This window comes from Tripterygium wilfordii, chromosome 2, assembly GCF_013401445.1.
Source record: "Tripterygium wilfordii isolate XIE 37 chromosome 2, ASM1340144v1, whole genome shotgun sequence".
NCBI classification, from domain to species: Eukaryota; Viridiplantae; Streptophyta; class Magnoliopsida; order Celastrales; family Celastraceae; genus Tripterygium; species Tripterygium wilfordii.
The window spans coordinates 1,131,032-1,145,443 of record NC_052233.1 but is presented as its reverse complement, the minus strand read 5'-3'; the positions used below and the strand labels follow the sequence as shown (position 1 = coordinate 1,145,443).

Sequence of the window (14,412 nt, the reverse complement as noted above, 5' to 3'; positions counted from 1 at the left end):
TGTTTCAATTTTTGAAGTTAAATATTGTGTCACGTGCGAAATCTACTGTCACGTGACCTAAGACAGAGAACTGAAATGGCCAACTCCGGAAATAAGTAGGGGTGGAAATGGTCTGGGCCATCTGCGAGTGGCTCGCGGGCAGCCCTCTTTAGGCCGGCCCGAGCTCAGCTCATATGACAAAGAGATCAAACTCGGACCTATTTCGGACTTATTGCTAAGCTCGTCTAACATAACGGTCCGAATATGTCACATATGAAATCTATGTCATGTGACTTAAGAGGCTAAGACAAAGACCTGAAATCCCCAAATCTGGACACAACACACAAGTTATGTTGGGCATAGAATTAATGGGGAGTATGTTAGTATTTTGACCTATAGAGGTGAGAAAGCTACTTCTTTTACTACCGCGAAATGGTGAGATGGGTTACTGCAAAATGGTAATCATGCCAATGCGGCCACTTTCGCCTCAATTCGATGCATTTGGCAGGTACCAATCCACTATCAAACGGACCCATTTTATTGTGTTTCTTTGAAGTTTGACCAACTATGAGTGGTTTATGTATAAGGTCAAAGTATCTAATGCTTGGAAATCTTTGTTAATCTGCAACAATTTTTGTTCTTTGTATAATTGTATCAGGCCAAAGGTTCCAAAGTAAAAAACTAACAGAGACTTTGCATTGCAAAGTTTTCCACATTAAAAGCAGAAATAACATTTCTATCAAGCTAGCTTACACATGCTTCTCTCTTATACTAGAATAAGGTTCACATGATAGTAAAGAATGACAACAAATCAGACTTGTTAATGCTTGAGTTGATATCTCAATATCAGCATCACCATCAGTTGTGATTCATCTGTCATTCTAAGCTGTCATGCCGGCACGCGCCAGAAACTATATGAGAATGTCTGCAAATCCAACTACTAATTCCTGCAACAAGATCATTTATTTTCTACTCCAAGCGTGGAGACTCTTTTCGCATTTGAGAAGGAGGGGAATCATCGGAGTAGTTCCTTTGAGAGTAAGTAACGGAACGCGAAGTTGTGAGGGATCCATTCAATGTTCTTCATCAGCTTCTTATGCTGACACTGCCTAATGTTCTTCCTCCAAAAATCAGGCATAAAATGCTCAACCATCTCCACCAAACCAGCTAGGCACAGGTCTGAATCCTTTGCAAAAGCCTCAACAATCTTCGGTAAAAGAATTTTCTTTTCCTTGTGTAGATTGAAACTTGATTGAATGTACTCTTCTTTTGCAGTTTCCAGCTCCTCAAAAACCCTCTTCGACGTGTATACACGAACCTTAAAAATTATACAGATAGAAACGAATGAAAGAAACCAGTGATAAAACATTGCGTTATGTTTTGCATCAGAATTACATGAAAAACATGTAAATATTAACCGCATAGGCATACCGCAGGATCAGAGTAGCTTCCTGAGCAAAGAGCGAAACACAAGCGCGGTTCAGGATGGTCAAGTGCATAGGCCCTCTTGCCATCTTCAATCTTGAATTTCATTTTTGAAGAAAATAGAACTCTCAGCCACTAAAAGGATGTGAAAAATTATTAGATAAGAGAGTTCTTGAAGTTAAGCACATAAACATCAATATCTGGTAAGGCCAATTGCCTCAATCTGAGACCAAATGATAAGATAGACGAAAATTCATCTCTTACTTGTCCTGGACGAGGCAATCGGCACCCGAGAATAGAAGTCTGTATCATGTCTACGCTAATGTCATGACCTCCTACATTGTATGCAGCCTGAAGCATGCACCAGGTTATGATTTATAAACTACAGAACATTTTCTTCTTTGAAGTTGAGAGGAAAAAACTGCGCTCACCTTGAGTAGGATCGACATTCTTTTTGTACTACTTTGGGGAATTCCATAAACTAAAAATGCCTGCAAGACAGCGAAAACAAAAATGGTTTCAGAAAGTAAGGCTGCGAAAGGAAACGACAGAAAGAAAATACAGAATAGAATCTCCATGATAATTATCTATTTTGCTGTAGAATTTTACATGCATCACTAGTGCATTGTGCACATTAATCCAAAAGGCTAGCTTCTCCTCATGCTTCAACTTTCTAGGATCAACTTGTTCCAACTGATAAACGAGCGACCTGAAATTAAATAGTTGGTCATATTACATTGAATATTTGCATGAAAGAAATATAAAACAGACAACAGCATGATGAGCAAGAACAAAACACTCGAACCGGTGAAAAGACGCACCTAAACTTTTGCAGCTTATGTTCAATATCTCTCAACTTCTGACTGTCTCTACAAATCTGTTCTACCTTTGCCATCATGCAATAAGGTCCATTGAACTCATTGGACTCTCTAATGTGGAAAGGGTTATCAAATTTTGAATTGAAGGATGAAAACTTCCTGGATTGTGGACTCCGCGTGTTACCCTGGCCTTGTGCTGGAGATCCATTCACTGAAGATGAGTATGAAATAGGAGAGGAGGAATAATCGAGATTGATCAAAGGCGGGTCCGTAAGTTCACAGTATATAGAAGAGATGCACTTGATTATCTCCTTCGAAAGATCATTCGGAGTTTCTAGACCATGATTGCATGTACAGGTCCCAATATGATCAGGATTACTGCTCTGAGCTTTCTGCATAAAGAGCATTCCCTAAATTATATGGACGTCAAGCATGCCACTAATTAAAGAAACATTTGTTGAGACAACAACTAGTACAAACTTCCATTATAGTTAGTTACCTCCAGCATTGACAGAGGTAGAGAATGGTATGAATCTACAGCATTAACTAGAGATTTCATTGGAGGAGAAATTCTAGTTGAACGGTGAGACAGTGAGGAGTGGCTGCGGTGAACAATAGAATCTATCAGTCCATGATTTACCCACTTGTCACTAAGGTCCTCAGATCGATTTTCAACAGATTTTCGAGGTGAGATAAGATGACTCGAATGAAGAACTGTATTGTCTTTCGTTGATGTGATGTTGGGTCCAGGAACTTCTGGAAATTTTCCTTTGTGCATGCTTGAATTGGATTTCAACGTCTCATCCATAGTTGACATAGGAGATACTTCTTGATAAATTTTTTTCCTATACATAGAGAGAAGATATCTTTCCAAATACACGATTTCAAGCTCAAGTAGTGCCACTTCTTTCATCAGATCCTTGGCAGGCTGAGAGTCAAGTAAAAGAAATACTAAATGGCTAGCATAAGACATATATATATATATATAACATGCTTTAATTTTAATGCAATGTAATCCATCAAAATGAAGTATTTAACAATGCAGTGCCAATGGAGACATATCCTGTATGTTTTCCATGAAAGTAGCACAGTAGTTATTCTTCTGTATAGAAAAATTAACGAGAAAGAAGGAAGTTAGTAGTGATCAATGCAAAATGCATATTGAGCAACACTCTTTTGCAGAACATAAGCATGGTATTAAGTTATTCCAATTAATAATAATACCTTGGGGATTGATGTATCAGACATAGTTTCATAGGAAAAAGGCTTATGACTTAATGCCTTTTCCAGAGCACACCGTTCCGTAAATTGGTCCCACAATAGTTCTTGAAGATGTTCAATCTGCAGAAGAGAGCAAAGAAAGAAATGGTAAACAGAGTTGATGCATCCCAAATCCTAACCATTTATGAAGATCGTCTTTTGTGTTTGACCAGTTTTCGTCCTCTGCTTGTGATATTCCAGAATGATTGCGTCAAACACTTCAATAAGCCAGTGTCTATATTATTAACCAGATACAAAGCCAAGCTTGGTTTATTTTAGAATCAAAGACCCTCATTATTTAACATTCCCATTTCCTTAAATTTATGCTGTAATTTCTGTTGATTTTATACCAGCACTCACTGTTTTGGATGGAGGATGCTAAGAACAAAAAAAAAACACAAGAACAAGGTCATTGAGAACGTAACAATTTTAGATAGAAACATCAATAAACAAAGTTCCAATGCCTACAAGTATCCCAAACCTGTAAAAGTTTGTAGATAATACATGCTCTGAAAAAGGTGAACTTTATACCTCTTGCTTTAGTGAATTTTGAGCTTCTAGGTTAGGAAGTTGCCTCTTCTTGGCTTCAACACAGTGCTTCAACTGTCCCATTTCCTTAGTGAAACAAGTTTACAGTAAAAAATGTTGATCTTAGATGCCATAATTGTAAATGAGCAGGAAAATGTTGAACACTAAACATGAGAAATCATTCCAGCCTATAACTACCATGGTTGCTAAGTGTTATCATATGGCACAGATGATTAGAGAAATACAATACAGGGGACACAACACGAAGGGAGAGTTTGTTGATGAGAAGTTTTGCGCATGATGCTCAAGAGTTAATAGAAGAAAGACACACTCATGCATAATAGATTACATGAAATGTTTACAAATTTTTGCCACAAGGAAGGTCCCCTCGGAATCCAGCAAAAAGGGGTTTCTGAATCATCGGGACAACTTATGCTATTTGGTTATTTTTACCACTGCAATGTAAACTCAGTGACGACAATATGTGAACTCAATGTACATTATCATAATAAAGGATTTGCTCTCTCTCAACGCATCAAATAAAGCAAACTTGGTTCAAGTGGCTTGAAACTTCTCACTTAATAGCCTTCCTGCATTATGCAAAGCTAGAAATTTTCTTTCAGCAAAATCCACCCCAGATTTCTAAAGAAAACTTTCACAACCTCTAGTTAGAAAGCCAAAGAGGCATATCATCTAACAGTTGGCGGGCGAACGTTAACACACAAAGCTGCTTAAAAGAGTTGATGTTTTGTTTAGGTAAGAACTGTTACAGCTGAACACATACACAAGCAATCACAATCGAAAACTTAGTTGACATCCATGGTTATTGGTAAAAGAAAAGGTAAGAGAAACCAGGAATAAAAGTTATAGTGCTACCTCTCAGAATGCTAGTTTCCTGATGCTTTTACTCCCACAAACTTGTATTGTTTCAAACTAGCCGCGCTTTCTGCGAAGAAGAACCAAAATTGGTTTCAGTCCCCACAGTTGAAAAATTACTGAAGCAGAATTAAATGCAGCAAATACTACCATCAGATACTGACAAGTTCATGAATAAAGGGCCAAGAATGAAAAAAACAGAACATGACAGAAACATCCAAAAACATTAATTGTAAACAGAATAAACTCTGATTATAGAGACCACTCGCACAAATGGGGTTTTTGGGTTTCTGAAAATCTGAACCAATAATCCAACAATTTAGAGCCCCAATCAAATGGGTTTGTTCTTAGCTATATCTAATTCAAAATGCAAAACCCAGAACCACCAGACCCCAAATCTCCTTACTGATATGAACTGACATGACAGTGATGCAACAAGCATTGGTTATGTATAAGTGAAACATAACTAGGTGTATGTATATAGAAATAGATAGTGCTTTGAAAAGGTTTGGACAGTTTTTTTGACTAGTCTCTTGTCCTAGAAAGCAATACCACGTTTGAAGCTTTTTTGGCAATGGCGGGCTTTTTTGCATTGCATGAAAAGAAGCAAATCTGTTCGTGGGGTTTTGATTGATTGAAGGTGATATGCTGCTTAATAAGGTCCAGGAACAAATGGACAAGAAACAAAGAGGCGATTACTGATTAAATGTCATATATGGCAAGAGTTCATGTGGCTTGGACTCTAGAATCTAAATACTGTTTACTAATATAGTTCTCATTTTATGTCATGAAATCATGGTGATATGAATATTATTATCATATATTAATTACAAAAGAATGGGACCCATTTTAGGGTTTGGTATCGTGACCAAATGGGGATTGGTCAAACTAGTTGGAATGAATTTATCCGGGAAGATTTACCATACAAGTTTGCCCTTTGATTATCTAATATGAATCTAAACCCAATCCGTCAGGTCTGCAAATACAGAAGTTTCCTGCGACTGACGATAGGGTAAATTGGACCAAAACCCAACGCGCGACCACTGGTCATGAAGTTATTACTCCCAATGGGAATCGAAATCAAAAATTTACCCAGCCAAAATCCAAATTCTAACTCACTAGTCACTATAGGGATCCCATCTTTACCAAAGCAATGTAAAGAAGTTGTTTTACATATGTTTGAACTTGTAAAAGCATATATCATACAAACATATATGTATTTATTGTCAAATTCTCACATACGAACCTCCGTATATAGACTTCCGCATCCAACGGCGATAAAAATGGGCTGAAAACAGTGAGTCCGATCTTGTATTAAAGTAGTAGCTCGTGATTTCAGTGAAAAAACGAGATTCATATTCGTAAGCAATAATATTTACAGACCTCTACATATGAGAAACCCTCTATATTTAATAATACTTCTCATTGATGGGGTACAAATAATTTTTTGTCATAGATAGTGTACATAAAATAACTTTGTTATATGTGAAAGGGGAGCTTAACTTGTACACATATAACTTTGTTATATGTGCCTCTTGCCTTTATATCTCCTAGTCATGCAACGGAACAAAAAGAGTCCTAGCTGCTCTCAACCAACATTCAAGATGAATGAAAACCATAAGTGGTGATGGTCCATTAAACAACAAAAAGGTGCATGGCAGCATTTTAAAGGAGATGTTAAAGCCTAAAGGCAACCTCAAAAAGGGGCTGAAATTAAAGGAGAGGGTCAAGGCATGTGTGAGATGAAATGACTTGTCTTTTGAGCCTTTAAATTTGTCTAATTTTATGTCTCTGTGATCAAATCCAGAATACAACAACCATGTAAAGCCCCTTTTCTGGGGTCAAAAAATTAGTTGTAAAGCTTATTGCCTTTTTTTTTTTCCCCCTGGGTTAGTGTGATGTGGACAATGCATCACATATATAATACATGCAAACAATACACCAATTTATAATTTGTCTTCGGCTGAAATCCCTTCCTGAGAATTAAATTTGTGATTGATTTGGAACATGTGTTGGGGTGATGCAGTGAGGCTGCAGGTTCTCTTATCTCACATCGGGTAGATAGGGGATGGTGAAGTGCTTAATATGCGCGAGGTCTGCCTTCACCCCATAACCAAGGTTTTCGGGCCAAAACCCCGGACTGGGGGTTGGGCCTGGGCCTTGGCCACAGCCTGCGTGATTGGGCTGGGACTTTGGTTATGGGATGCATCAATTTTGGTATCGAAGCATTAGCGTGTGCTTGCCATGAGTACCACACGCCGCAGCTGGTCATATGACGCAAACAACTTGCACATTGAGCAGCGCCTTGAAGCCCTGGTCCGACGACTGGACCTGTTGTCCGAAAAAGTCGACATTTTATGGGAGCATACTTTTCCTTCTGCCTCTGGTGTTCAAGGTCCATTGCTCCATGAAGATTTTGCGGTGGAGTCCTCCACTCAACTAAAAGGGGGCAGCGTTGAGGATGAGCTTTCTTCTCCAAATGAGGGGTTTAGTACACCTTTTGTTGATGGTGAGAAGGACCGTTTGGAAGCTGCATACACTCGAGGTACCACTCTAACAATAGATCACGGTAAAAAGTTTGAATGTTTTAAGTTACCTTTTGAGTTGCTACCAAGTGCACACAGGGTTTTCGACGAATGGCCTCAACTGGGTATGAAACCTTGTACAATTTCCTTTATGTATTATGTGCAATATGAGGGTCAAAGAGGATTCTTACCCCCTACTTTTGATCCTGGTACACAAGCAAAATGCGATATCCCCAAACGTTGGCTGCAATTCATGAGTATACATGTTGAAGGTCTGCACTTGATAATGCCAATTTCAGAATTTTTAACTGCCATGGAAAATGTTGCAGAAAGTATTTCTCGACGAAAGAACTGTCACGCTACGAACCAATTTCTAGAGGGTGTTCTAGTGCTAATAGTTTGTGAAGTTGCCTCTTCAAAAGGTTTTCAAGTTTTTAGGACAAAGGACTTAACACAGTTTCTTGGTAGCCGTACTGTTGGGAAGGAAGTAAATTTAGGTGAATTGGGGGTTGAGGTTCTGCAATCTGACACTTATTTTCATTTTCTATTTGGTGGAGAATTAATTACCATGACATTGCTGCTTGTGGGAAAATTCGTAAACTTCGCCTATAGTGGGACTTTCACATTCTCTTATGATTTGTGCTTTGAAGAGATTGGGGATGAAGTTGATGTTACTGTGACTAAGAAGATAGGGGAGGCGGTCGCATTATTTCTTGACAAGATTGGTGTAATTTTTGCTTTGCTTTGGACAGAAGCTACAGTCACCAATAGCAAAAACATTCATCAAAGCACCAGTACGGTACTCTGCCATTCTCTTAACAACTTTTTGTGGGTGATATATCCTCTTTCTAGGGAACCTAAGAAAAGAATCCTTGCTGGTGTAAATACTATTTGTGACGGATTTGTTGACTTAAGTTGTGATCTTAAGTTGCAAAGTAATGGGATATCTACTTATGTTGAGTCAAGTACTTCTGGGATTACTAACTTGTCTGTGCCGGCTAAGCCAATATCTTTGGCAGCTGCTTGTAATAGCATTGTGGGTCCTGCTCCAGGCAAAATAGCATTGCTTACAAGTGGTATTAAGAAGTGGACTGCATGTGATCTTAGGAAAGACAAGTTAGCCTTGCATCCATGTGTTTTCTTTACTTCCGGCTCTGTGTTTTATCAAGTCCTAGTTCTTTGGAACTTTGTTGTTTCTGGAGATGACTTGAACTCTGAGAACATGCTAAACCCACTCCTTATTTTAGCCGTTTTCATAAGGCATGAAGATCCTTGTATGATTGAGTATGGCATGAGTATGCATGGTACCCATCTGTTAGTCAATTTGGCTTTGTTTGATCTATGTTTCGTTGGTCTACTTCACATCTTGGATGAAATGATATCCTATCAATGGGAGCCAGGAGGCAACGTTTGGACTTATGAATATTACACATGTGGGGAACTAATCCCATACCTTGCAAATTATGAGAATTTACATGTCCTGGACGTGAGTCCATGGTCCAACTATCTTTTTGAAGGCAAAAGTGGAAGGCTTGCAACTCTGGAAGCATATTTTGGTGGCTATGTTAGTGGTCATACTTTCCTTGTGGTTTCTCTAGGGACCACTCATATGGTTGGTTTGTTTGAAAGAATTGATAAATGTGGTGCGTTGGTGTTACCTTGTAGCTGTGAAGAATTCATTCTTGAATTTGATATGTACTTCCGGGAAATGGAAAGTGTTAATACTTTTCTTGAGGGGAGTGAGGCTATTACAACAAATATGTTTATGGTTGTTGCTTCACCAAAAAGGTACTTGGGGTTTGCACAAGTGAGGCGTTGTGTGTACAGTGGAGGCAAGGTGGTGCATCATCATAGAACTCAAGTCTGCCTTCTGGGAGAGAAACATAGCTCTGTTTTAAAACCCAAATGGGTGAATCAAGTTCAAGTTGGTGCTTCTCATAATCTGGTGAAACAAGTCGCGGCTGTAAACACATTCCTTTTTGATTTGGGTGGTGGTGTTCTGTTGAGGCCTTGCATTTGTCCGATCGAAGTATGGCTTAGTGAATATCTTGACTATCAATCACCGGAGACGAATGTTTCAAGGGTGGTGGGAAGGGTGCAAATAGGAAGCCCAAGTGGAAGGGCTTGCGTTGTTGTTACTCTTTATGTTAGGAATCCGAGACTGTTGATCAGTAGCGCTCACTTGTGGGCTTCATTCTTTAAGTTTGAGGCTTTTCCTAAAGTGTATGAGAGGATCACTGCAAATGACATTTTCCCAACAATGCTGAGTCAATCGGAGGTACCTATCAAGATTATTGGCCATCATGGCGTGAAACTTGTATGTGAAGTTCTTGATAGTGAGTTTGATGGCATTATGGGTATGTTTCCTCTATCTCTACAGTTTCTCATTCCTGGAACACTACAATGGGACCCCGGCGGAGTTTGCAGTCCAAATTCGACGGAGTCGAATTCAATTGGGAGGGAGGGAATGATGCAGATGGGAGTTGGAATAGGAGTTGCTATGGGTCCAAGTCAGAAGCCCATGAAGCTTCTCTAGAAGCCAAGCCCAGTCCAAGCTAATAGCAATATATGCAACCTGAAGACTGGTAATAGGGCACTTTGGATGATGCTTGAATTTTCGTTCTCTTTATTACTGTTTAGCTTTCCTTCTGAGAGTGATTCTCGACCTATCTTTCATGAGAGTGAATCTCATCTTCCTGAGAGAGAGTCTCAGTTCTTGGTTGTATTTGAGTTATCTGTTTTGTAATTCCTTTGGAATTGTTATCCACATATATATATATCAGCTGTTAGTTGGACCAATTTCTTTGTGCTGTTGAAGACCCCTACTCTGCTTGCATCAATAGTGCTTAATATGCGCGAGGCCTGCCTTCACCCCATAACCAAGGTTTTCGGGCCAAAACCCCGGACTGGGGGTTGGGCCTGGGCCTTGGCCACAGCCTGCGTGATTGGGCTGGGACTTTGGTTATGGGATGCATCAATTTGGTATCGAAGCCTAACCCGAGATAAGTCTGACGGTGTGGGTGCACGTGGGTCTGCGGGGTGGTGAGACGCCACACGTGGGACACGTGTCCTGTTAGGAGGGAGGGAATTGATGCAGTGAGGCTGCAGGTTCTCTTATCCCACATCGGGTAGATAGGGGATGGTGAAGTGCTTAATATGCGCGAGGCCTGCCTTCACCCCATAACCAAGGTTTTCGGGCCAAAACCCCGGACTGGGGGTTGGGCCTGGGCCTTGGCCACAGCCTGTGTGATTGGGCTGGGACTTTGGTTATGGGATGCATCAATTTGGTATCGAAGCCTAACCCGAGATACGTCTGACGGTGTGGGTGCACGTGGGTCTGCGGGGTGGTGAGACGCCACACGTGGGACACGTGTCCTGTTAGGAGGGAGGGAATTGATGCAGTGAGGCTGCAGGTTCTCTTATCCCACATCGGGTAGATAGGGGATGGTGAAGTGCTTAATATGCGCGAGGCCTGCCTTCACCCCATAACCAAGGTTTTCGGGCCAAACCCCGGTCTGGGGGTTGGGCCTGGGCCTTGGCCACAGCCTGCGTGATTGGGCTGGGACTTTGGTTATGGGATGCATCAATTTGGTATCGAAGCCTAACCCGAGATAAGTCTGACGGTGTGGGTGCACGTGGGTCTGCGGGGTGGTGAGACGCCACACGTGGGACACGTGTCCTGTTAGGAGGGAGGGAATTGATGCAGTGAGGCTGCAGGTTCTCTTATCCCACATCGGGTAGATAGGGGATGGTGAAGTGCTTAATATGCGCAAGGCCTGCCTTCACCCCATAACCAAGGTTTTCGGGCCAAAACCCCGGACTGGGGGTTGGGCCTGGGCCTTGGCCACAGCCTGCGTGATTGGGCTGGGACTTTGGTTATGGGATGCATCATGGGGTGTTTGATAGGTATGATAATACCTATTGTTTTTGGTAGAAATATCCCCCTCTTAAGCTTTCTTTTGATAAATAATGAGTGTATTTATGTGTTGATTTGTATTTTGATAGGTTGATTGCGGTTTGGATGAAAAGCGACGGAAAAAGGGCTGAATTGAAGAAAATGTCCACCGACCTTCGTGTGTTCAAATAGTCATAACTTTCTGTCACGTTATTGGAATCGAGCGCAACAAAAGGCATTGGAAACTAGACAGCTCAAGCTTTCCGTAGAATCTAAAATCATACAAATCGGAGGTCATATGAAGAAGTTATGGGCATTTGAATCATGTGCCTAGGGGTAACGCGCCTAGGCGTGCGCCTAGGCGTGGCGCGCCTAGGCGCACAAATTGTGCACGCCCAGGATCACTCCTGCACGCCCAGCCAGAGAGTTGGACTTGAATTTGAAGTTGTGCACGCCTAGGATTGCGCCTAGGCGTGCGCCTAGGCGTGTGCCTAGGCGTGGTGCGCCTAGGCGTGAAAACAACGCGCCTAGGCGCAAAAAGCAATTTTCTGGGTTGTTTTAAGTCGCGATTTGTCCGAGCTGCGGGAACTTTTAGACTTCGAACAGATTTTCTGGAGAGCGAAACCAGAGGGGGAAGGTGATTCTTGGAGCTTGGAGGAGGAATTCTTCAACCCAACTTGGATTATCTCAATATTTGGGGTTTATTCATGCCACTCTCTTCTCTCTTTGTGTTTTTCTCTCATTATGTGTAACTAAACCTCTTTGCCAAGGCTAGGATGAAGCCTTGGGTTTGATGACTTTGTTTATGACTTGATTTACATATATATGAGTTGATTTGGGTATAAATCTTGTGTTTCTATGTTTGATTGCAATTTCTTCATGCTTGTGGTGTTTGGCCAACACTTTAGGTTTTTGGATGAAATTGTTTGGAGAATTTGCTTAGACAATAATATGTCAAGTAGATTATGCTTCTTGAAACACTTGATTATGAATGTGTCTCCCTTTAATTAGGTGACAATTTGTATGAATTCTAATCTCCATAGAACTCCATGAATTCCTATGCATGTTTAGACCAATAAGATGGCTAGAATGTATTTAGGAATATCCGACCTAGACCAATAAGATGGCTAGTAATCGATTTTAGGGAGACTTGGCTTAAGTGCGCTAAAACCGACTTAGGTACGGATTCGTTATGCCCGAATTAGCAAATATGTGTGTGAATTTGTGTCATTGCAAGTCATTTCCCAAGGGGGATTCCAAAGCCTTGGTGTTCATCTCATATTTGTTAAATCATCTCATTTGCATTAGTTGCATCCTAATTCTAAGAAAATACCAAAAACACTTTGCTCTTTGCTTGTTTTAGTTGAATTACCAAACCAAACAATCTTGAGTTGAATTTTACTTTTGATTGCATTGTCCATATATACATACAAATATACATTTGGATTAAACATAACACCGTCCCTGTGGATTCGACCCTTGCTTATCATTGTGCTGTAGTCGCCGACTAGTACACTTGCTAGTAAGGTTAATTTAGACCCAACAGTTACATTGTTGCTCCTGAGTTTTACCATAAAGGACAAGGGATTCAGGGGTAAATCACATCACTTGGATAGTTGTTTACTAGGAAATTTTTCTAAAGTCAAATCGTGTGGACTTGGAAGATCATGAGTTTGAATCTCATTAAAAGCAATACTCTTGTGCTCATATGTTGGGTTTTGACCCAACTTATCATATCGATAGGTGAGAAACTTTTGTGCGCACGGTTTTGAAGACTCGAGTTTAGAACCATCTCGGACGTTCAAAGGGCAAGCGACAGGTGAGAAATTTCTATACATGTGGACCTATCGGTCAAAGTTTATGCCTATATCAAATGTACAAAGGATAAACTTTTATAGTGTATAGTGTTGACTCGGTTATTAAAGAAAAAACAAGAAGAAGATTGGATGGATTGTCTTTTGGACAAGTTCTTATCAAGACAAAAAAGAAAGAGATGTAAATTATAATATCCCTAATGTACTTACAAAACTAGAAGTAGATGCCTATGGTTGTATATCTTACCTGATTATATATATATACATATATATATATATATATATGTATATGTATGTATGTATATATATATATTTGGTATCTCAAGAAGTTTCTACTTTGTTTTTGTATGATGGGTCAACTAGCAAGATCCATGACCACATGCACAAAGTTCAGTGATTCAAACAATCATAATTTATTTATTTTTTCTCGTATACACCAATGTATACACACCAATGTCTCTTAAAATAAGATTGGATCATAAACAAACAACAAAACAATCTTGTTCTCGAGCAAGTCAGCCATCAATTTTTCAAGAGCAAAACTGACAGACATCCTTGTAGTTTGTTCAATAAATAACCTGACTGGCATTAACTATTTTTCTTCAACCAAAACAAACAAAAATTCCATACTTTTTTAACCGAGAACCACGCCATAAAAGTTTGTTCTTTGAACATCAGATATAAGTCTAAAGTAGAGTCGTCAGACCTGTGCGTACAGAAATTTCCCCCTTAACAACAATTTACCAAAACCCATCACGTGACCACAAAAGTATTACGTCTAATGGAAATCAAACTCGGAACCTTAATAGTCCATGATTTGGGTCTCACCATAACTTATATCCGATCTATATAAGATCGGGTTGCACATTACATAATCCTTATTCAACCCTCATCTGTGCAGGTAAGGGTTGGTTTAGGTGGATCGGATTATCAAGATTGGATCAAGTCACAGGTGGATTATGTGCACCCCTAATCCATGCAATTTAGTCTTAGAGAGATTCATCACGAGGATACACAAAATAGCTACAGAAGTTTTACACGCTCCAAAGTCCATTTGAATTAGTGCAAAAAAGATGTTGATCATCTTCTTCACAAAAGTCAAATCAAACAAACTTGGATACAGAGCCTGCTGCTACCTACTATTACAAAAATAAGAAACAAATGGTGCATATGAAACCAATGAACATTGAATTCACAACCCAATGTGAGTGAAGTTTCTACAATCGAAGAGGAACCGAATCTCTCTACATCGAGATTGATAAGATAAAAAACTAGTTCTCACTTGACCAGAA

General features: G+C 40.0%; 1 protein-coding gene across 1 annotated transcript; it reads right to left on the bottom strand.

Moving 5' to 3' along the window:
• Positions 1–483: 483 nt before the first annotated feature.
• On the bottom strand, positions 484–4,952 carry LOC119982905. The gene is made up of 10 exons (XM_038826510.1): positions 4,887–4,952; positions 4,014–4,097; positions 3,447–3,563; positions 2,722–3,150; positions 2,226–2,614; positions 2,014–2,113; positions 1,836–1,895; positions 1,669–1,755; positions 1,411–1,539; positions 484–1,297 (listed from the first exon to the last, which is right to left on the bottom strand). The coding sequence occupies exons 2-10, from the start codon at positions 4,092–4,094 to the stop codon at positions 995–997; spliced, it is 1,695 nt and encodes a 564-aa protein (XP_038682438.1). The 5' UTR covers positions 4,095–4,097; positions 4,887–4,952; the 3' UTR covers positions 484–994.
• Positions 4,953–14,412: the final 9,460 nt, after the last annotated feature.